We start from the raw sequence: 22,454 nt of genomic DNA, 5'->3' as shown, positions 1-22,454 counted from the left end.
CGATGAACATCCAATGATGTCCCTATCATTTTGGCAGGATATCGATGTTGATCATTTCCTTAAGGAAACTATGGAGGGTTTAGACAGCCTACTATAGTTGCCATTACATAATTTCAAGGGATTAGCCTCAACAAACACCTCTATATGGGAACAAGAGTAAAGAGTGTGGCAAAAACATTTGTTAACAACACATATGCTTCACGATCAAAGTGCAACACTGTGGAGACAGGTCCAAGAAGCCACAGAGCAAGTTCAAATGCTCCAAGAACACTTGGCGCAGTAGTAGAAGAAACCCATAAAGATGTGATCTTAAAAAGCTTAAAGGCTGCCGAAGACCAAGAAGCAAGGTACCAGGTACTAGAGAGCAATAATCAAGTCCTCAACCAAGAAATAATACAAAGAATTAAAGAAAATACAGAACTAAAGGTGCAAGTGGAGCAAGCCAAAGAAAAGATTCGAAAAGAAGTTGCGCACACTAAGAATAGGCCAGCATCCATGCTCAAAAGCTTCAAGAGGTACAAAGTACATTCCAAGACAAGGAAGAGGAACTCACAATAACTTGACATCTATATCTGTAGCCCTCAAAGATGCTGACCCAAAGTGCTCTAACTTTAGATAGAACGAGAACAAACAAACAAAGCAAATGCAAAGAAAGGGCCTTAAATGAGACAATCAATGCCAAATCTTTGGAGATGGAGAACCTGATCAATACCCACAAATAGGAAATACTACAGATTACTCAGCAACTCCAAGCCAGCCATGCATTGGCACTGAAAGGCATAAGAAGATTGAAGAGACTCACGAGTTGGAAGCATCAGCCACACAGAAGGGCACAAGAAGCTACCACACGAAGATTTGAGGAATTGGATGCAACCATGATGGTTAGAGAAACACCAATTTCAGATCTTCTAACAACCAAAGACTCAAGGATATAGGAACTAGAGCACCAGCTAGCTGTTCGAGAACTAAGTGAAAGACAAGAGCCTACAGACAAGTTGTGCTTGCTTTTTGAGCGAGCTTCGAAGATAGGTTCATTGCCAATGACTTTTCAGGCCCCTCCTCAAACTCTTACTCTCTTTTTGTCTACCCTAGTAAATATACAATCCATACCTTAGTGTTCCTCCTACTGAAAAATCTCAAGTAGACTGTATATTCTCTCATCTTCCTTCTCTTCCTTTAAAATTTCCCACTGACACTCTTGCCCCTGAGAAGTTACCGGCACCCCACCCGTCTCCACCATGGCCAACTCAAGAGGTACGTCACACTCTACCACAAGATAATATTCAGCCTTTTACTAATGATATTATGCTTGAGTCTTTGTCTGCTAGGATTAATCAGAGCATGCAATCCATTGTTGAAGCCAAAGTTAATGTTCAAAGTGTTGTGCAAATCACACCATTTGAACCTACCAAGCATATCTTGCCAGAAGCTTACTCTGACATAACATCTACAAAACAGCATTATATACCATATCCTCTCCAAGCAACAGTGCTCGAGTTAGAGGAATTATTGCCCGTAGATGGAGAAGGCACCTTATGGGCAAATGTGGCAAGGCATATGAAGCTAGCTAACCCTCATTTGGCAGATTTACTTGAAATACGGATTGTGACATTTATGATCAGCTCTACTGCTTCCGCCGATGGAGAAAGGAACATCCAATACATACACAAGGGGGATATACAACAATTGTCACAGATGATGCATACCCCAAAATTGAAGATTTTGGTATACAACTAGCATGGTGGCAGGAGTACAGGACAATCAGTATAGTCACCACCCAGTACATGTGTGCTCTGCCCACACAAAGAGCGGATCCATTGTATATGCCACTAAAACAAAGATTGATGCCACTGGAATTCCATGATGCAAAGCAGCGAGATTCACATATATCCTACAACTTTCCTCTATTTGTGCCAACAATCTTTTTAGATATAGGATAGTAAAGATAGTATACGTGCATGGCACCCCATCCCGGATCTCGCTATTATGGCTAGTGTCCGATTTTTGAAGTTGATCATGGTACTTATTGACCAGGCCAAAGAGAGATATGATGGATTTAAAGCAGATCAACTACTATTCGACATGAACCAAGGCCCCACTGAAAGCGGCATAATGTTATACTACCATTGCCTTAGGTGTCTACTAGCTTACATGCATGTAACATTTGAAGATATGGCAGACACCGGGTTCTGGAGATCACACTCTGCATTCAGAAGAACCCTGAAAAAGCTTGAGTCATGCCGTAACTTCTATCGTTCATGAGTTCACTGAGACCAGGTCTTTAGGCCTCGATTTTGACAGGTTTTGAGGATAGAACCTACATCAGGTAGGGGGCGATGCTAATACTATTTAGGATTAACAATTATGCTCCTCCATTTGAGGACATTGATAAGTGTCATGCAAAGGCACTATAAAAGTTGTAACATTAAGATATTGGCCACCCAAGGCCTTAGTTAGTAAGTTTTGAGCGCCCAAGAGTGAATAAGGGCCAATTGTATATAAGGTATTTTCTCATAAAATGAATGGATACAATCCCCCTTTATGCTATGAGAGCTCTTGCCTTGTCTTGAGAGAGAGTGTGAGAGTGTACTCTAGTACATGTGCCTTCTCTATGCTTGTATACTTGTGTAGAGGAGTGAGAGAGAGAGAGATTGCCTTGTATGGTGATGGAAGCTACTCTACGATGACAGCATGGAGGTCGATCTTGAAGGATTGGAGCTTCTTGAAGTGAGCTTGGAGACCTCAAGGGACACAAGCTCGAAGCATTAGTAAGTTCCCTAACGACGGTTGTGAACTATTGCTTCTTCCAAATGATGAATGCTTAGAGTTCCTTCTTGGGAGGTGTGGTAGCCCATAACACCTTGTCGGAGATCTCTATGGCATTGATGCTGGCCACTGTATCATTTTCACCACCTTTGGGCTACAAAGCACTGGAATGGAGAAAAGTGGGTGTTAACCTTTGCTGGAGACCTCTATGGCATTGATGTCGGCCACTATCATTTTCACCACATTTGGGCCACAGGCACTAGAATGTGTAAAATTCACTTGAAAACCATGTATTACATATTTTACGTGTGTGCTCGTTATTATCTATTAAAGGTGCACCATGGGAGTTTAGGTAAAGAGTACCATGTGTGGATTAGGTGTTACACAAGCTAGAGTAGTCGAATGAGCCCTAGGACCTAATTTTTAACTTTGACCACCCAAGAGTGTAAACCCTAGTAGCCACACAGAAGAGGAAAAATGTAACGCTCACAACTCATTCTTTTATGCTAATTCAATAGAGTTCTCTTCTTCTCTATCTACTATCTTATGCTATTGCTTGCTTGCTTGCTTGCTTGCTTGTGTTCTTGAGCTCTTATGTGTGCTTGCTTTCTTGCATGTACGTCAAGGGTTTAGCCTCAATTGCACAACCTCTCCACCTAACCAAGAAATATATCAATTTAGGGTTGAAGGAGTGGAGGTTAGCTCCGAGGCCACAACTAGTGTTGATGTACACACGAGCCCTATGCATGTCAAAACCCTTGTCCTCCACATGGGACTAATCCTGACCAGCAATGCAATGCCCATAGACCAAAACCTCGCCCAAAACATACTGATAGGTGGCAGGACAGAAGAGGAGGTGCAAGAAGTAGAAGCCCTAATCCAAGATCCTGAAGCAAAAAAGGAAGAGACCTTACGCCGAGCCCAACAATAATTAGAGGCCCAAACTGCACAAATTGGGCAAGCCACCCAAGCTTCACCAATTGCATAGGTGACTAACAGCCTAGAGAGAACTACACCACAAGAATTTGTTTCCAAGGTGGATCTAGGTATTAGATTCTCAGACACATTAGTACAAACCGAGAGCTGTGAATTCGATACAACCCAGGAAACCTTGACAAACCTAGCTACGAGTCTTATATATGTTGTTAACTGGGAGGAAATCAGGCAAGTCGTCTCTACTTCCACAGACAAGGAAGAGTGACTTCGGATGGTCATGGAACTATTGTAGAGTAAGAGAGGCTTAGACAAGGAATCACCATGCCATGTGACTTCCTCTGGCATAGGTCGGGAAAAGCAATGCACGAGACCCTACCTTGAGTGAGATGGAGACGCCATCAATAAAGCCCTACTTTATGAGAATATTATTACCTACTTTGGTTGTCCTTTTGAGCTAGTGAGTGGCCACCAACAGAAACATTTTATAAATGATGTAATCCGACATCTCACCACAATGTTCATGAGCTCACATCGCAAGTCCAATCCATACTACTCGCAAGCAAGCAAATGGTCAAGCTAAGAGCACCAAAAAAAGTCCTCATTTCCATATTAGCAAAAATTATTGAAGCTTGACGCAATGATTGGGAATTCAAGCTCACAGCAGCTTTATGAGCTTAGCAAACCTCTTACAAAGTTGCAATCGGTTACATACATTTAAGATGGTGTACTGGGTTGAGGCGGTAATCCCTTGGTAATTCATGATACCCAACTTAAGGGTAGCAAACTTGAGGATAACATGTTGGCCGACTAGCTGTTCATTCTTGAACAACTCGAGGAAGAAAGACAAATTGCTATGCAGAATATATTAACAAAAAAGAATCGACAAGAAAAGTGGTTTGATAAGAACCTCAAGGACAACGAAATCAATAAGGGAGACCTTATACTTATGTACGAAGTCTGCAAATGAAAAAAGAAACTAAAATATACCAGAAAAGGGCCATTTCGAGTCTGCAAAGTAACACCTCAAGATACCATACGTGTTGAAACCCCTGACAGGACAGGGTTGAAACTATTGGTTTCCTTAATGGTAGTAAATTCAAAAAGTATTATGGTCCACTTACCAAAGGAAGCCTTGTGGGTTGCACATGATAAAAAGGGAAGTGTTAACTCCATTACTCACATATAAGGGAGAACCCATAAAGCCCCTTACCAACCTTAAAGCTGGAGATTGATATGCTGCAACAAATAATAAAGGGCGCTCTTAGCCAACAAGCACTGATGGAGCAAAGTTGAAAGGGATGGTTTAAAAAAAACTACAATACGTTTCGTGAGGTCAAGGTACGATAAGAAGCAGGAATGGGAGACTTATGCTAATATCATCACTTTTACCCCCACGTTCCTCTCCTTGATAAATTTTAGGTCCAAATCAGGAGAGGGAGCCTGTTGGAAAAAGCTAACCCATGACAATATAGCTTGCACCAACATGTACGGTAATATAGCACCTATACACATACTAAAAATCTGACTAATAATAAAAATAAAAAATGATGGTAAGAAAGAGCACATATCGAAATAAGAGAATGAAGTACGACTTTATTTTTACTAAGGCTGTGAGCATGGACTTTTCATGGATTGATACGAGTGACCCTATCCTGGACCCGATTGTCTGGATTAGTACTATCAAGGGCAACTACATATTCCTCCTTTCCAAACCCACTCATAATATTTTTATGCACCACAAGGGGAGCGATGTTGTGTAGCCACTTTTGTGGACCTGTTCTACCTATAATTTCATCCCCTTACACCATGTCTTAGTTGTCAGTGTCGCATGCTGTCGTCCTACTTATGCTGGCACTGTAGAACTTATTTTAGGCGCTATGAGATAGGACTCTTACACTCCATGGTAGGAGAGACACCATAAAAACACGATGATGTGAGTGTACTTTGCCTAGTGGGAGGACCCCATCAAGTAAGGAATTCATAGGAAGAGCTTGTAGAGCAGAGGAGGAGGGGGCAAGAGCTTACGCACTTACATTATCATTCTATGAAATAATGTTACCAACTCCTTGTCCCTTCTGGAGCATGCTGGGCCATTTCCTAGATAGCTTAGCTAGCAGTAGCTACTTAGCTCACTTACCTGTAGTTACCATGACATATCATAGTAAGGATGCACTCAGCCCGTTGCCTCGTACACCAGAGGAGGCATATATATTAGAATCAAACTGTGAGCATGATGAGCTTAGCGACATTGAGCCTGACCCAGTGTGTAAGTTATGGCTATTTGAAGACGACCTGTAACGTTGATTTTTAAAGATTTTTGAAGGTTTACAGGAAGCACAAGGGAAGTTCTCAACATTACAAGTACAATTCAACAAGATCGACTTCCTAACCATACAACTAACCAAGTGTATTCTAAACCCATCCTCAACTAATGCTATTGTTTTTAATTTCAATCTTTATTATAATTCTCCATTTAATGTTTAATTGAGTGTTTGCTTGCATCGTTCTCTGTGACTAGTCTATCACTTTTCTAGTTATTACTTGGATAGCCATTCAACATTTGGTCCTAGTTCAATCCTTTCTGAGATCGACTTTAAATTATGGCAAAGGAGTATGCCAAGTACTCTACCTTCCTTAGTATGCCATGTTTAGTTAGAATAGAGCCTTCTACATGAATTGTAAAAGTGAAAGTAGTTTATACAAAAATAAAAATAAATAAAAATAAAAATTTTATAAAAAAAGAAAAATAATCGCCCAAAAAGATAACCATCACCATGTGCAATCTAGGTAGGACTTTTGGCTCTTAGTGATGGAGCCTTAGGACTGAATCCTTGATCCCCATGGGATGGGACCTTGTGACTAGAAATCTATTAGTAAAGAGCTTTTTTTTATACAAAAACAAAAAAAAAACAAACGAAAAGTTTTATAAAAAAAGAAAAATAATCGCCCAAGAAGATAACCATCACCATGTGCAATCTAGGAAGGACTTTTGGCTCTTAGTGATGTAGCCTTAGGACTGAAGCCTTGATCCCCATGGGATGGGACCTTGTGACTAGAAATCTATTAGTAAAGAGCTTTTTTTTAAAAGAAGAATAAAAAACCATTGCTATAGAGGTACTTAGCAGTTCTTAGATACTCTTCTTGAGGTCTCTCGGCCATTGCTTGGTCTTTGTAGGGTGGTGCCCTACTTTTACATTTTTATGTTCTTATTAAATTAAAAAAAATCAGAGGAGAAAGCTTGTAATAATCACTTAGCAGTTTCATTTATGAGACTAGATAATAGCTAGAGATGGTTTCACCAAAGTGATAGTGTGTAGAGACTAGGGTCATAACCCAAGGCATGCTCTTTGCTCCATCTTAGTTTAGATCGAATTTGGACCAACCTTAATATTACCCTTATCTTAACTAGAAAAATTTGACCAACCCTAGCAATATTTCCTCACTGCTTGATTAGGTGTTTGCATTAAATGCTTAAATTTCAATTATTTTCCATAGGAACACCTTACTGGTTATACCATGTTGCCTTGCAGACCCTACAAGACCTCCGACATTTCCAATGCCAACATGCATCCAACATATAGCCTTGACACATCTTCATAGACATATTCTGTGAGGACGAAATCTATATCAAGAAGGGGGGTATGTTAACCCTTACTGGAGACCTCTATGGCGTTGATGTCAGCCAACCCTATCATTTTCACCACCTTTGGGTCATAGGCACTAGAATGTGTAGACTTCACTTGAAAACCATGTATTGTATATTTTACATGTGTGCTCACCACTTGTCTATTAAAGGTGCACCACAGGATTTTAGGTAGAGATTACTATTTGTGGATTAGGTGTTACACAAGCTAGAGTGGCTGAATGAGCCCTATGGCATTGATGTCAACCAACCCTATCATTTTCACCACCTTTGGGCCGCAAGCACTAGAATGTGTAGAATTCACTTGAAAACCATGTATTGTATATTTTACGTGTGTGCTCACCGCTTGTCTATTAAAGGTGCACCACGGGATTTTAGGTAGAGAGTACTATTTGTGGATTAGGTGTTACACAAGCTAGAGTAGCTGAATGAGCCCTAGGACCTAATTTTTAACTTTCACCGCCCAAGAGTGCTCTTCTTCTCTATCTACTATCTTGTGAGGAGGGTCGAGCTTCCATTGGAGTGTGGCGACGGTGGTGGCAGAGTGGAGCTTTCGGCAAAGCGGTTGCATAGCAATATCGTCTCCTATGAGAATCCCATGTAATAAGCTTTCACAAGGTGAGTGACACACCATGACTATGCATTTGTGTGCTAGGCCATGGTAATTTGGTTTCTCGATTGAGTTTTTTATGCTCTCGACTGTGGTTGGGCAAAGCCCCATGCACGACATTGGATTGCTCCCTGCATTCTTTCTATGGTGCAAGGGCTTCCCAATGGGTTCCATGGTTTCCACCTCGACATGTGCCAACTCTACCTTCAAAGAAGTGGGTTGAGTCCATGGACACCAAACTGGAGGCAGTACCTTGTCCATGTGCAGTGGCCTTACCCATATCAAAGAAGAGCCACCCATGGTGCCAAACCCCAAAGACAATTGTGCACACACTTTCGGGAACCTGTCAAGAAACCCTAGGGCTCAAAAAGATCACCACAACCCTATAACATCCATGTGTGCCATGTCACAACACCAACTTGCCAATTGGGATTGGAAAGATAAATAGCAATCAAATACCATTAGTAAAGCAAGTGGCAGTGACATTAAGGCTTTTTTTCATGGGATGGGAAAGCGACTCTCCACCTTTGCTTGGCGAGGCCACATGGTAAGCCAAAACCTTAAACCCCATTGTACACATGTAGGATAGCAGTTCCTATTAATTATCCTTACACATATACTCGAGAATGATTAAAAACTTGAAACCTAAAACAAAACTAAAAATGGCAAAAACTCGGCACGCACATGCACATGCACCTGCATGCACACAAGACATACACACACCCATGCTCACAAGTGCACACTATTTACACATGGTTACATACACACATACACGCATGTACACACACAATACCCCTATTAAACCCAACCCCCTTCCTAAAAAACTACCCCCGTAGGCCCTAAAAATCCCCCCCTTCTTCCCCCCCCCAAAAAAAAAATTAAAACATCCCCTCCCTTTTGGAGAAAATTTCCACACATGCACACACACACACACACACACACACACACACACACACACACAAACAAATGAAAAAACTAAAAAATAAATTAAATTAAGGTTACAGGTGTCATGGGTACCTTCTAGCATCCAAAAAGTAGGTTTACGTGTGGCAATGTAAGCCACACGTAAGGTTACAGGTGTCATGGGTACCTTCTAGCATCCAAAAAGTAGGTTTACGTGTGGCAATGTAAGCCATAGATGCTATGTGGTACCCTAAAAATGATTATTTTATTTTAGAGAGAGGAAAGAAAGAGAGGAAGAAGGAAAGCAAGAGAGGAGAAGATAAAGAAAGAGAGAGGGAGGAGGAGAGAGGAGAGGAGAGAGAGGAGAGAGGAGAGAGGAGAGAGAAAAATAGAGAGAACAAAGGCAAGACAATGAGCATGAAAACCTCCCTCAAGAAGAGAATCGAGAAGAGAGCCTAATATGGGAGAAGAGCCAGCAATGCAGCTGAAGCCGACAAAATTCAAAGAATCAACCGGGCTCTGCATCTCCCTTCAATGCAGAAACCATTCCTATAACCATGCTAAAATCAAGTGAGGTAGAGATGCTTCAGAGGTCGATCTGAAGCCATGCACGCCAAGGTTGGCATTGTCTGCTATACCGACAATCTAAAAATTCACCTCGACCTCCATATTTCACCACATGCATCACATTTTTATTTTCCACATCTCACATATCATGGCACATGCACCTCCAACCAGCTTCATCATCAACACCAACCCTCTAGGTACATATCCAGATGGGCGGACCCTAGTGGCTAGCCCATGGTATGACCCATCACAACCCTCACAAGTACCTCTAAAGATCTTCAATGCATACAACCTCTGCATTTTGACTCCAATTAAAAACTAACACAACCTCGCTCTAGCCGACGTATTCGCTCTATGAAGAAGCCTAATCTCTATGCATCACACTGTGAGATCGGGATAATACTCTCATGTTGCAAACCAAGAGAAGATATGCACTGCCATCTACCCATGCAAATCATCCCATGGTGGTCCCGACACTCATTCCACCAATCACATGGTGCGGACCACTTCTACCAAATACCTAATTTTGAAGGGTCCCATCCATTTCCATAACAAAAGGAGGCCTTGCATGAAGAACTTCTACATTGCCCCTAAACCTTTCATGCCACCTCGACAAGATGCCTCTCACCATGGATACCCAAATCTTATCACACCAATATGGCCTACATCTAGTTGCATGTATCATTCTCAAACCATACCACTTAACCTTGCATGTGAACTTCATGGTACAATCCACTGTGGTACCAACTTGGATGATGCGAGGACTCGGAAGGGGAGTGTGTTACCACTCTCCACCTACCCAACCTATTGTAAGGCACTTTGCCATCTTACCCACCCAAACAGGATCTTATCTTTTGTAAGATGGTGCTGGAACATATAAAGTGGCCTTACCTTGAGCCTAATTTAAAATAGGCAAAGTCCAAGGACTTCGTGTACATACTTGCTTAAGACTAGTAATAGTGGATGAACCATTTTTTGATTTGGCCGGCCTACTAAGAAAACTAGTCATTTTTTACACCAAGCATTACACAATCATGCCTTTGCAATAGGCTACTTGTGAGCTCCCCTTTTCATCACCACTCTTGCTTGCTTATGCTTCTATTGAATCTTGCATGCTTGATGGATGCTTGCTAGATATGAATGTTTGTAGGTTTTTTGCTTGCATTAGCTTCTTCTTCTACCCTTGCCTTTTGTGAGAGAGAACCATTGCAAAGGCTATCCCTCCATCTAGGCATAGAGAGAGAACCATTGTGAAGGCTATCCCTTTTTGCCTCCATCTAGGCATAGAGTGCTCTTCCTTCACCCCATTTGGCAAGCAACATTCCGATGTGACAATAGAGAGGGATGAGATAACGCACCCACATTGCTAATTGGTTTGTGGATTGCATGCCCCATATGGTACTGCAAAAGAGACACATCCCGATTATCATAACTATGGTTGTTGGGTTGCTTGGCCAATTTGGGAGGACAGCACACTAAAAGCTTTCTTGTGGGAGAAAATCTTAGAGTTTTTGGTCATGCTCTGCTCCTTCACTAGAGCTTTGCCCAAAGATAGGGTGGCTTATTTATTGCCCTTTTTATATGAAGTTTATGGCACTATTCACTAAGTCTACCACAAATGGCGAATTCGGGCCTCAAAGGACAGTGGAAACTCCTCCTGTTTCTATGCGTTTGGAGAGATAAGATTTGATACATTACAATCGATTTAGCTCATTATTTCATACTAAAGCTCCTGGCTTGAGGTAGATGCAAAGGAGTCTTGCCTTCTTATACTGAAGCACTATGTTATTTGACAGGATCAACGGTTAGGTGGGTTTGAAGAGATAAGATTTGATGCACTGCAGTCAAATAGATTATGGTTCCAACAATTAGTCTCGATTGAGTTTGCATCAACAAAGGGTTTCTCTTTAGGGGATCGATCTCTGTGCTTCCTGAAACAAGTTTGCTAAAGCAAGTATAAATGGATTCAAAAATGTGTGTTCTACCCAAGTTACTAAAAAATATGAAATTTTTTGTTTAGTTTAAGTTTTTTGTGTTATTTTGAACCTCCTTGTTTATAAATGCTCATGTCACATTTATGGGCTCATTTGGTTGTTTATAGCTTATATTCCTTGTGGATCTCTGACCCCTCACAAAGAAGAGACAACAAGAGGTTCTATCTACAATCAAAAACAGGTCTCATGTGAGCCAACGTGTGAAAAAACCAGGGTTTATTTATTTTTCACCTTTAAAATTGAAAAGTAACAACAAATTTTACAATTAAAGTTTTCAAATTGTAGTTGAAGGTTCCAAAATTCCTAGATTTAAGAAAATTTAATTCGTTAATTTTTTTAACATTATTATCGAATCACCATTATTTCATATGTGAATTGAACCAAAGCTCAACAAAGTTAAAACTCTCTGTTTGATCCAGCCATGGCTAATGAAAGAAGTGATCCAACCATGGCTAATGAATGGCTAATGTTGAATGGCTTAATATTTCTTCTAATGAAAACTCTAATTAGGTCATCCTCAACTATAAACTTGAATCCAAACATTAGCATCCCTTTCTATAAACTTGGAATCCAAACATCTGCATCCCTTACGACTTTCATTTAAATTCAAGATTCAGTTTGTTTTCCAGCATTCTTCCATTAGCAAAGTTGAGCAAAGTCAAGTGCTATGGAGGTACATATATGATAGTGTGTTATAATGGCATGATAGGCTATAAAAAACAAAGGGGAAAGCTCTTAAGAACAACAAAGGTCACTAGACCTGCCACCCAACAAATCAAAATACAGTGCTCTCTGATTTGGACTCTACAAATGGCATTTATAGTGCATCAATAGAAGGCTCAAAAGGCATACAATACTGACCCCCGTGAACATGCATGAAGGGGTGCATGGTGGTCTGGAAACGTACAAAAAGTATCGTGTGTGATGCAAATTGGGTATGAGAGAATCAATAAACAATCTTCAAACCGGCTCCTCCAAGGTTAAAACTTGTCTCGTTTTGCCATATCCAGAGCCTTGAATATCTCTTGCAGCCTGCCCAGCCCACCATCCAATGACATCTGATCACCCTGCAAGTTCATGTTATGTATGGCCAAGAAATTCTCAGATTGTGCTCCTTGTTCTGTATTAAGTGAGCATCTTCCATGGCTGCTGACTGTTCTAAGAGAATCTGGATGCTGCATTGCCTCCACATCCTCACCTTCAGTCTGTTGATTGCTCATTTGCTTCCCCAAATATCTTCCTTGCATCTCCTTGGAATTATCATAATGAAAAAACCTATGCCCATGAATTTTGTCATGGCCAGATCTCATGCTTGGGGACAACTGCGGTGAATATCCACCTTCCAATTCAGCTCTTCCTGCATAAAAGCTGGACTGACCATCTCTTCCATAAAATCCTTTTTGCAAATGCTCTTGATAGCTTGGTGAGGAGCTGGTTGAGTCAGCAAAACCTCCCGACACCATCTTGTGTAGGTCCCTCGTAGCTCTAGCAGCATACTTCTTTGAATGATCAATAGAAAGATCTTCCAAACTTTCCACCGTGGAGCTTTCACCTGCATGTTTCCAAAAGCTCCTTGTCTGTCTATGTGGCTGGCTGCAGAGGAATGTGTGTGCCGGTTCCGGCGCTTCTTTGAGAGCTTCGGTGTCAATGCTGTAAGCCTTGTTCCGTGACTTACATGCAGAATCTTGTTTAAGATGTGTTGTATTCACATTTATCTTTGTCTTCTCTGAATTGATGCTTGCCTTCTGCCCTTCAAGATGCAATGCATAGTCGTCACAATCTGTTGCCACGTCTAGCTTTTCCCTACTGTAATGGACAACAAAAAGTTGACAGTTGTCAACATCATTGCTAACATGTAACAGAAATCTCTTGACATAGTTACTTCAAGCAAAATTCAACTTGCATGAGGGTGTTGAGTGTACATGTGCATGCCATTGTGTGTCTGAGCATGTACATGTGCATTGCGCGAGATTGTACAACTGCGTGCAATTGTGTGTGTACATGTGTGCCAGTGTGTGAATCAGTACATGTACGTGCCATTGCACGTGTGTGTGTGTGTGTGTGTGTGTGTGTGTGTGTGTGTGTGTGTGATTGTGTGTTTATGCACAAGTGTATGTTTGGGGGGGGGACCAAACCTGGTTTCTTTGTGCACTGAGTTCCCAAACCATTTTCTGTTGAAAATTTCTTTATCCAATGATGTTGCATCAAACTTGTCTGGAGAACACCAATGCTGATTAGGCCTTCGCTGACAGTTGCTTCTGAGACTTTCCCAATGGCAACACAAACAAGATGGAGATATCAAAGAGACACCATCTCCATCCATGTGACCCTCGCTCCCAAAGATCTCCGAACACCAATCCAAAACGTGATTTTCATCCCTGGCCGTGTAAGAAGAGTTGTCTTTAAACTGAGACCTGATTATGGTAAGGCCTTCTTTCCTAAGTTCTTCACTAGTCGTGTACATACTCTCATTGCAATGTGGGAAGTCCATAGGTCTAAGAGAGCTGCTTCTGTGCAGCATATCTCTGCAGTCCACCTTCTTCCTTCGCTCAATTTCAAAGCTTAATTTCTGTTCAAGCTCCAAAACCTGAGACAAAGGAGCAGCTTGCTATGTGGGCACTGGTCTTTCTTATGTTCCAATAGTATGCAGTTTTCTACATGCCAAACAATAACTTGCCTTTTCGGCCAATTGTTGTGCTCGTTGTTTCTCAGCTTTGTAATCTGCTCGTCGTTCTTGCAGCCGTGCATGGAGAAATTCAATGGTCATGGATGAAGGATCTTCATCTCTACATCATCATCATCAAAAAAGTAGCTTTAGACAAGAAATATCTCATCCAATCCTTTTATGTGTTAAGTGCAATTTGCAAAACAGGCTTCCGCGGATGCAGACTCATCACTCCATAATCCCCTACTGGCTCCAAGGAGCATCCAAAGAAAAAACCACGTCATTACCTGGCCATTCTCCTACAAGACTACCTAAACTAATCACTACCTTGCCATTCTCCTACAAGACTACCTAAACTAATCACTACCTTGCCATTCTCCTACAATACTACGTTGTGCTTGACAAAGGTAAATCCACTGCTGACATGACCTCAACATTGGTAGACAGAAATTCAATGGTCATGGATTAAAGATCTCCACCTCTACATGATCATCATCAAAAAAATGGCTTCAGACAAGAAATATCTCATTCAATCCTTTATGTGCCAAGTGCAAAACAGGCTTCTGCACATGCAGACTCATTACTCCATAATCCTCTACTGGCTCCCCGAAAAACATCCAAAGAAAAAACCATATCACTACCTTGCCCTTCTCCTACAAGACTACCTAAACTAAATGTGAGATCGATTCCTAACAATCCTAATTTATGTTAGATAATATAATATGGCCCAATGACAATTAATAATGGTACCGCATCACTCTCTGCATACTTTACAAAAACACCGAAGCTATATGTAATGTAAACCCATAAGAACTTGGGTTGAGATTGCTCTATATGTGCTCGTAGTGGGTGGTGGATGAAGCCTTTATATAGACTCACAAACTGCCCTGGAGCAGTCCGACCTGCTGTCGGCCAGCAACCATGATATAAATCGTTTATGCTGCTGGCTTTTCAACGTGTGGTTCGGTCCCCTTGGCCAACTGCTGTCCGGTCTCTGGGGCCCTGCTCCGGTGCCATTCTGAGCCTACCAAAGCCCTAACCAAATTCTAAATCCTGGCTGCAAATCTGGTTTAGCATGTCCATGTTGCCATGCACATGACAACTAAGTCTGGGCCAGCACGTCCTAGATGCCATATTTCAGCGTATCACATACATATACCGAGTCTACAATCTTGACAAAGATCGCCTCCGAAGTGCACGAGGGCTGAGCAGCTCTTGGTTGTCCCCAAGCAAGACATTTCCTAGTGTGAAAGGGGTCTGGTGGACTCCAAGACGCCTAAATATAAGCTTTGGGAATGGGGGATTATCAAATACAAGAACCAGGCACCCGGAATCAGATTATGGTGCGACATTGGACTTCCTATGCTTGATCTCTCTTGCATGTGGGAAGCATGCTCAATAGGTCCCGAGGACTTGGGAAGGACTCAGAACCGAAACAAGCTCTTTTATGGTGGTTCACACTCCCTTATGGTGTGGGTGGACAAGTTATAAAATGGGTATCTTGTATTCAAAAGGTTTCATACATGTGATAAGTTGGGCACCCAACCTTTTATGTGATGTGAAACAAAGTACTCACGAAGGCGGACATTTCGGATATTTTGCACACTATTGAAGCGTGTGTGCGTGTGCATTGGCATCATGAAGTGTGAACACACATTTGGGGCAAGTTTGTGTGAAACCTCTAGTTTTGGCAGCTCTTCTCTATTCTTGGTGGTTCACTACTCCATGGTTATGGCTCTCTACCACCTCCACACGATGCCCTAACGTTGGCCGCTCTCTTTCTCTCTCTCTGGAGGGCTACCCATGAAGCACACCAGCTGTTGGGACTATTTTGAAGGCTTCCATCATTAAGAAACCTTGAAGCAAGCTCTCTACTTGATTTGAGGACTATTTTGAAGGCTTCCATCACAAACAAATCTTGAAGGCAAGGGTATTTGATCATTATAATATGATTTTCAGCCATTGGGCATTTGTCTTTTTAATTGGTTATATATGGACAGCCTTGCTACAGCAATTGGGCATGTATTTGAGCCATTGGGCACTTGCTATTGCCACGGGGTATTATATCTCAGTCAAATTGGCTTATGGACATCTTTATGGGCTTATGATTCAACCATATGGGTTTATGGACAGCTTTGCCCGCTATTGGATAAGCCATGTTGGCCATTATCCACATGGAATTTACATATTATTGGCATTCATGGGGATTTTTTATGACAGCCCGTCTATATGAATTGTTCATTGTTATATGGGGATAAATTTGGGGCATGTGCTTCCCCAAAGCTTCTACACTCCTTGGGTTATAAAATACTCCAAGGGGGGGGGGTTGGCCCATTCCGGCCTCTATGTGGTGTCAGATGTGCACATCTCTCTTTTACAATTTTGTGGAATTAATTGGCATACGTTTAAGGTTGTGACTAATTTAAGTGTTTAATTGCATTAATGGTCAAGTGTTTGTGAAGTCCATGCCCACTCAGAGTTACATTGGTATCAGAGCTTTGGCTCTTTCACACTCTTGTGTGAATACAATCCTATCAGGGTAGTTAAACTTTGTCGAGCCTATCCATTTATGGAAGCAAACATGCATCATGAGCATGAGTAGAAGAACGTCTCGCTTATAGGGATATATGCATTCGTGTAATCTATTTTGGCAACACAGACTTCGCTTTTGTGCCTGGACTAGTTTATTGGTTATTTGGATTATTCTATTGAAGCTCATCTCTTTTGGACTAATGACTAACTTGACAAACAAGAGATAAGCACTTTTCCATTGTTGTTTTTAGCAAATATGTAGTTTGAATGCCAATGAAGTGATAGCCCAAGTGGTGAAGGTGTCCCTAGGACCAAGAGGTCTTGGGTTCAAAACCCCACAAGATGCTTCCTCGGCAACATCACCTACAAGTGGATAACATGCGCCTACAGGGGCAGTAAAAGATGGTAACTACACGAGGATCTTGGGTCTAAGGCTAGCCGAAGGGGGAGGGGGAGGAGGGAGCGGAAAGGAAAAAATATGTATTTGAATAAGCGCTTAACCTTGTATGTGTATAAAAGGAGAAGGGTGATATGTTTTCCTCGAGCTATTTCACGGAAACATTGTCAATGGTTCAAAAGCTTGGTATCTATGGTATACATGATTACCATATGGATTTATGGCTCATTTATGGCTCCCTTTACGAGGATGTATTGGATTCATGGAGCCCAATACAACTCATGAATTGAGGATTTTTCTATGGATTACTATTGACGGCCGAAATGTTGTAAAACTATTGGGTGAACGAAATGTTGTAAAGCTATTGGTGACCGAAATGCCTATAAACTACGTGTAGAAAAATGTTTATGGAGCACTAGGATATCTATCCACGTGAGTAATTCTTATCTTATGTTACACACTTGCACCCACCTCTCCTCCAAGGTGCGTGGTCAATGCAAGTGGTAGAGTGGACATGACGCATGGTTGACAAGGGACTTATGTTGTCTTGTGCACGCCCGTGCCATGGCTAATCTTTGGCATGAACGGTCTTAATCCCTGACTAGTCCAGCAGTTAGGACGGCATATAGGTGTCATCATCTTCATCATTGGTATCAACATAAGCATAAGCAGTAGCAGCACATCATCATCTTCATCATTGGCATCAACATAAGCATCATCAGCAGCAGCCCATCATCAGCACCATCACCATATTCAGCATCATCACCATCATAATCATCACTATCATCATTAGGAAGGCTTGGAACCCTGTCGCCGCAGCCAACAGAGATATTGTCGGCAGCCAGTAGGAGTTCCAACAGCAGGCAGCCAAGCGCCAGAAGGAAAAGGCACATTGTGTGGGCAGCATGGCATAAGTGCATAATTTTAAGGGGATTTTTCCTATTATTCAGGTCCACAGCAAGCTGACAGCCTCTACAACTTGTTCTTAATTAGGCTTGCTGTACTGATCTATAGCCCTAAGCCTGATTAAGAACAAGATGCTGATTTAAACATGATTAAGACAGAGGAGAAGAAGAGAGAGATTGGTGTCACGGTTTTTCTCGTGTTTAATATTGAACAATAAGGTGGCTTAATGTATGTACATGGTCAGGCCCTCGGTCAGCCCCAAAGGGGTTGACCTTTGGCCCCTTTACATGATATCTATTGACTTATATGCTAGATGAATGATGAGAAATGACTTGACTTTTGCTGAATAATGATTGATGCTTATATATGAGGTTGAGGACCAGGTCGGCCAGCTGTAGAGGCTGTCGACCTGCTGTGGACCTGAATGATGGGAAAAGTCCTCTTAAAATTATGCACTTACTGCCATGCTGCCCACACAATGTGCCTTTTCCTTTTGGCGCTTGGCTGCCTGCTGTTGGAACTCCTGCTGGCTGCCGACAGCATCTATGTGGCTGCCGACAGGGCTCCAAGCCCTCCTAATGATGATGGTGATGATGCTGAAGATGATGATGGGCTGCTGTGATGATGATGACGTGCTGCTACTGCTGATGCTACTGATGCTATTGATGCTAATGATGATGCTTCTAATGCTAGATGCTCACATAATCAGGGATTAATGCTGTTCATGCCAAAGATTAGCCATGGCAAGGGCCAAGCATGTACAAGATTTTCATAAAATACAAAGAAAACCTTGACACCAATCTCTCTCTTCTTCTCTCTCCTCTGTCTTAATCATGTTTAAATCAACATCTTGTTCTTAATCAGGCTTAGGGTTGTGGATCAGTATAGCAAGGCTTCCACGCATGCAACATATGTCTACGCCAAAGGTCATGTTGTCTGACACCTTGTTGGCTGGGGAACTTATGTCTATGCCAAGTGTCAGTAGCCTTGAATCTAGTACAATGGACGCTTGATGTTTGTGCTCAGATCTAGTGACTTTTCTACATCCGAATGTGCGGTCAATTGGTCTTCTATTTCTCGGCTTGGTGTTCGCATGTGTAAGCATGGAAGCCACTAGAGAGTAGCATGCGTTTGACATGACACTGGGGATTGGGGAACAAGGGACTGCTCTTGGTGGATTGGATCCCAACTAATTAGTCTCACCCATTTATTTGGGCCATGGTAATGATATCTAGACTTATGGGACTGATTTGCCTTGCCCATTTATTTGGGACATGATTTCGATATTGGTAATGCCCCTAATCTCGACCTTATTAGACAAGAGCTCAACCACATTATTTAGCTCGGCATCCTTTGGCTACATACCTTCTGAACATGAATTGAGCCACCGAATCTCCCCACAAGATCAATAATTCTTACATAATAGTAAAAAAACGACTCAAGGTCGCCTGCGAGCTCCGCTCTCCCCCCCCCGCTGCTTCACGCCATCGCGCCTCACCTTCCCCCCCCCCGCCAGCCCTCCGCGGTCTCCTCCGCTCTCTCCCCCGCCTTCTTCATCGCACCCCTCTACGCCGCCTCCCCTCCGCCTTCTGCCTCGCGTTCCGCCTTCACCCCCCCGCCTCCACTCCCCCGCCTCCCTCCTCTTCTTCGCTTTCTGCCTCGCGTTCCGCCTTCACCCCCCCGCCTCCACTCCCCCGCCTCCCTCCTCTTCTTCGCTTTCTTCCCCCCCCGCCCTCTCTTCCTTCGCCTCCCTCCTCGCTGCATTCCCCGCCTCTCCCCCCGCCGTTTTACTTCCTTCCCCATTCCTTCTTCCTCCGCCTCTCTTTCTTCCCTCGCCTCCCCCTCTCTTCTCTCCCTCGCCACCTCTCCCCCCTCCGCCCTCTTTCTCCTCCCTTCCGTCCCGCCCCTCCGCCCACCGTTAACTCCTCCCCGCCTCAGCTCCCCCCCCCCGCGCCCCGCCCCCGCTATCCTGTAACCCGCCGCTTCTCTTTTTTCCTCGCAGGGCTGTGTCCCTCCCGTTGGTGACCCCGGTTTCTGGCTTTTTCCCTCTGGAGGACTCCATGGAAGCCGCTCCGACTAACCCTGCCGATTCCGGTCTCCGTCTAGAGTTCACAGCTGAAGATCTTCAGTTGTTTGTTTCCACAGTTTCCGCTCTTGAGGCCTCCTCCTTGGTCTGCAAGATAGTGGGTAGCCGTCCGATGCGGAGAGAGCTTCGCGACCTTCTGCAAGGCAGCCTTGTTGGCGTGCCCGCCAAGATCGTCAGCGTGGATTTTTTGGGACGTGGCTACTATCAGGTGGATTTCGAGTCCCCACAGGCAGCTCAGATGGTGCTGGCTCGGAGCCCCATTGCCCTCCGCTCTTCCCGGGCGTTCCTGGCGCGATGGACTCATGGTTTCGACCCCGCTTCTGACCCGCTAGCAGGCGCGACAGGTTTCCCCGTCACTATCTGTTTTCCTAGACTCCGTAGGGAGTACTTGCCCCTCTTGTCATCCATTGGCAAGGCGTTCGGGCAGGTGGTGGAGACGCCTCAAACAGCGGCTTCAGTGATTGCTCGGGCAGCAGGACTCCCGGCCATTCGGGTTGTGGTTCCGTCACCGGAGTCCCTCCCGAAGACGATCCTTCTCCCTTGTCTTTCTGGAGGACATATGATACAGCGCGTGGAGTATTCGGGCCTCCCCGGCCAGTGTTACATATGTCGGGAGATGGGCCATCTCGCACGCGCCTGTCCCCGCAAGGGGGCTCATCCTTCACGTTATGCCGCCTCCGGACCCCCTGCAGGAGACCCGAGGGGTGGCCATCCACTTCAGAGACCGGACATCCCTGGCTCGTCACAGCAGGCGCCATCATCTGACGAGCAGGCCCCGGCGGAGGATGCCGCGCAGTCCCAGGAGGCTGGCGGATGGCAGGAGGTTCGTCGGCGGAAACGCCCGGCCCGCAGGGACCGTCGTCGCAGACGCCAGCAGGCAGCACAGGCTGGCGGACAGGCGATTCCGGCTGGCGTACAGGCACCTATCCGCACTTATGCTCCTGTCAGGGATAGGCGGCCAGCAGGTCCCACCCCGATGGACGAGGATTCAGACTCAGTGCCCGTTGAGGCCGCTGGTGGAGCCTCCCACGTGGAGACCCCGCTCCCACCTCCCCCCGCGGGGGGCCCCCCACCCTCCTTGGAGCAGATTCCTGAGGATCCTGGGCCGCACTCTTCGACCCCCGGCTCCCCTTCCCCTCACCCGGAGAGCACTCCTTCCACCCTTCCTTCTCCCCCCCCAGCCCCCCCTCTCCCGCCTCCCCCGGCGGCCCCCCCTGACACCTATCCTCTGGCAGATGCCTCTCCATCCTCTCCTCGCTCTCCCCCCTCCTCGCCACGAGCCCCCATCCCTCCCTCGGCCTCTCCAGGATACTTCGCCAGACCACCCACTGCCCCGGGGCAGCGCAGCTGGGTAGGCCAGAGCTCAGTCCAGCGGCTGTTCCACCGCCACTCCGGGCCGGTGGAGATGGCGATCCTCGCCTCGCCCGCCACAGAGTTCTCTCCAGCCTCCCCTGGGGGGCCCCCGCGAGTGATGGGGCTACCAGTGGATTACGGTTTTTTCAGGTGCCTCCAGCTGGATGCTGGCCCGTTCGAGACACTGGTCGCGCCCTTGCGAGTTTGCGTGGTGTGCCATCCCTCTCGCTCTCCCTCTGTGGTGAGCAGCATGGTGGCTTTCTCCTTTCCTCTCAGTGTTGCCCCAGACACAGCATGGGATTGCAACTCTGTAGAGGAAGTTTTGCGTGATCAGATACTGGAGTTTTCTCATCACTTCAGTGACTTGGGGCTCACGGACCTATTGCAGACCCGATTACACTCAGCCCGCATGAGCCTGTTTGGTATAGGAGACTGGCGGGCGGATCCGGTCCACACCTCAGTTGAGGCGGTGCTTCTGATTCTCCTCCATGCCGCCCCGAGGGTGCAGCCTACCTTTAGATACATATATGCAGAGGATTGGTCTCACGCCTATGCCCTGGACAGGGCGAAGGCGGAGTGGGGCTGGACACAGAGACAGGTCACCCTTTTTTTGGAGAGACTCCGCACCCGGACAGACAGTGATTATTCTCCCTCCAAGCCGGCGCCCAAGACTCACAGAGTGGAGGGCAGATCATCCGGGCCGGCTGAGAGGGGTGAGCCAGTGGAGGCTGCTTCACTTGCCATAGCTCATCCATGAGGATCCTCTCATGGAACATCCAGGGTCTCGGTGGACATCGCTGCTACATTGGCCGGGGCAGACTTCGCCAGGAGATCCAGAGGGCTCTCGTTGGAGGACCCATCGATATCCTTTTCATCCAGGAGCACCACCTTTCTGCTGGGCGTACCCGCACCTGCGGGAAGATCTTGCCAGGCAGGAGTCACACTTTTTGGTCACCGGCATATGGCTCCCAGGGGAACCAGGGTGGAGTATGCATCTCAGTCAGCGAGCAGCTTCTATCTGAAGTTGTGGACTCTGGCATTCTGGTCCAGGGTCGTGCGCAGTGGATCATCCTTCGGGTTGGGGAAGACCGCATTG

The 22,454-nt window shown here is 44.8% G+C and overlaps 1 protein-coding gene across 1 annotated transcript in view; it reads right to left on the bottom strand.

The window, feature by feature from the left end:
- Positions 1–12,036: 12,036 nt before the first annotated feature.
- The window catches only part of LOC147625416 (uncharacterized), a 31,164-nt gene continuing 20,746 nt past the window's right edge, over positions 12,037–22,454 (bottom strand). The window contains exons 3-5 of the mRNA XM_086818753.1: positions 14,097–14,205; positions 13,555–14,006; positions 12,037–13,225 (exon numbers count right to left, since the gene is read on the bottom strand). Of these exons, the coding sequence (XP_086674879.1) occupies positions 12,400–13,225; positions 13,555–14,006; positions 14,097–14,205 (1,387 nt within the window). The 3' untranslated portion in view covers positions 12,037–12,399. The remainder of the gene's footprint in view (positions 13,226–13,554; positions 14,007–14,096; positions 14,206–22,454) is intronic.

This window comes from Cibotium barometz, chromosome 24, assembly GCF_041138505.1.
Source record: "Cibotium barometz isolate CiBa-2024 chromosome 24, ASM4113850v1, whole genome shotgun sequence".
NCBI classification, from domain to species: Eukaryota; Viridiplantae; Streptophyta; class Polypodiopsida; order Cyatheales; family Cibotiaceae; genus Cibotium; species Cibotium barometz.
The sequence above is the reverse complement of the archived record's forward strand: the minus strand, read 5'-3'. Positions and strand labels throughout refer to the sequence as shown.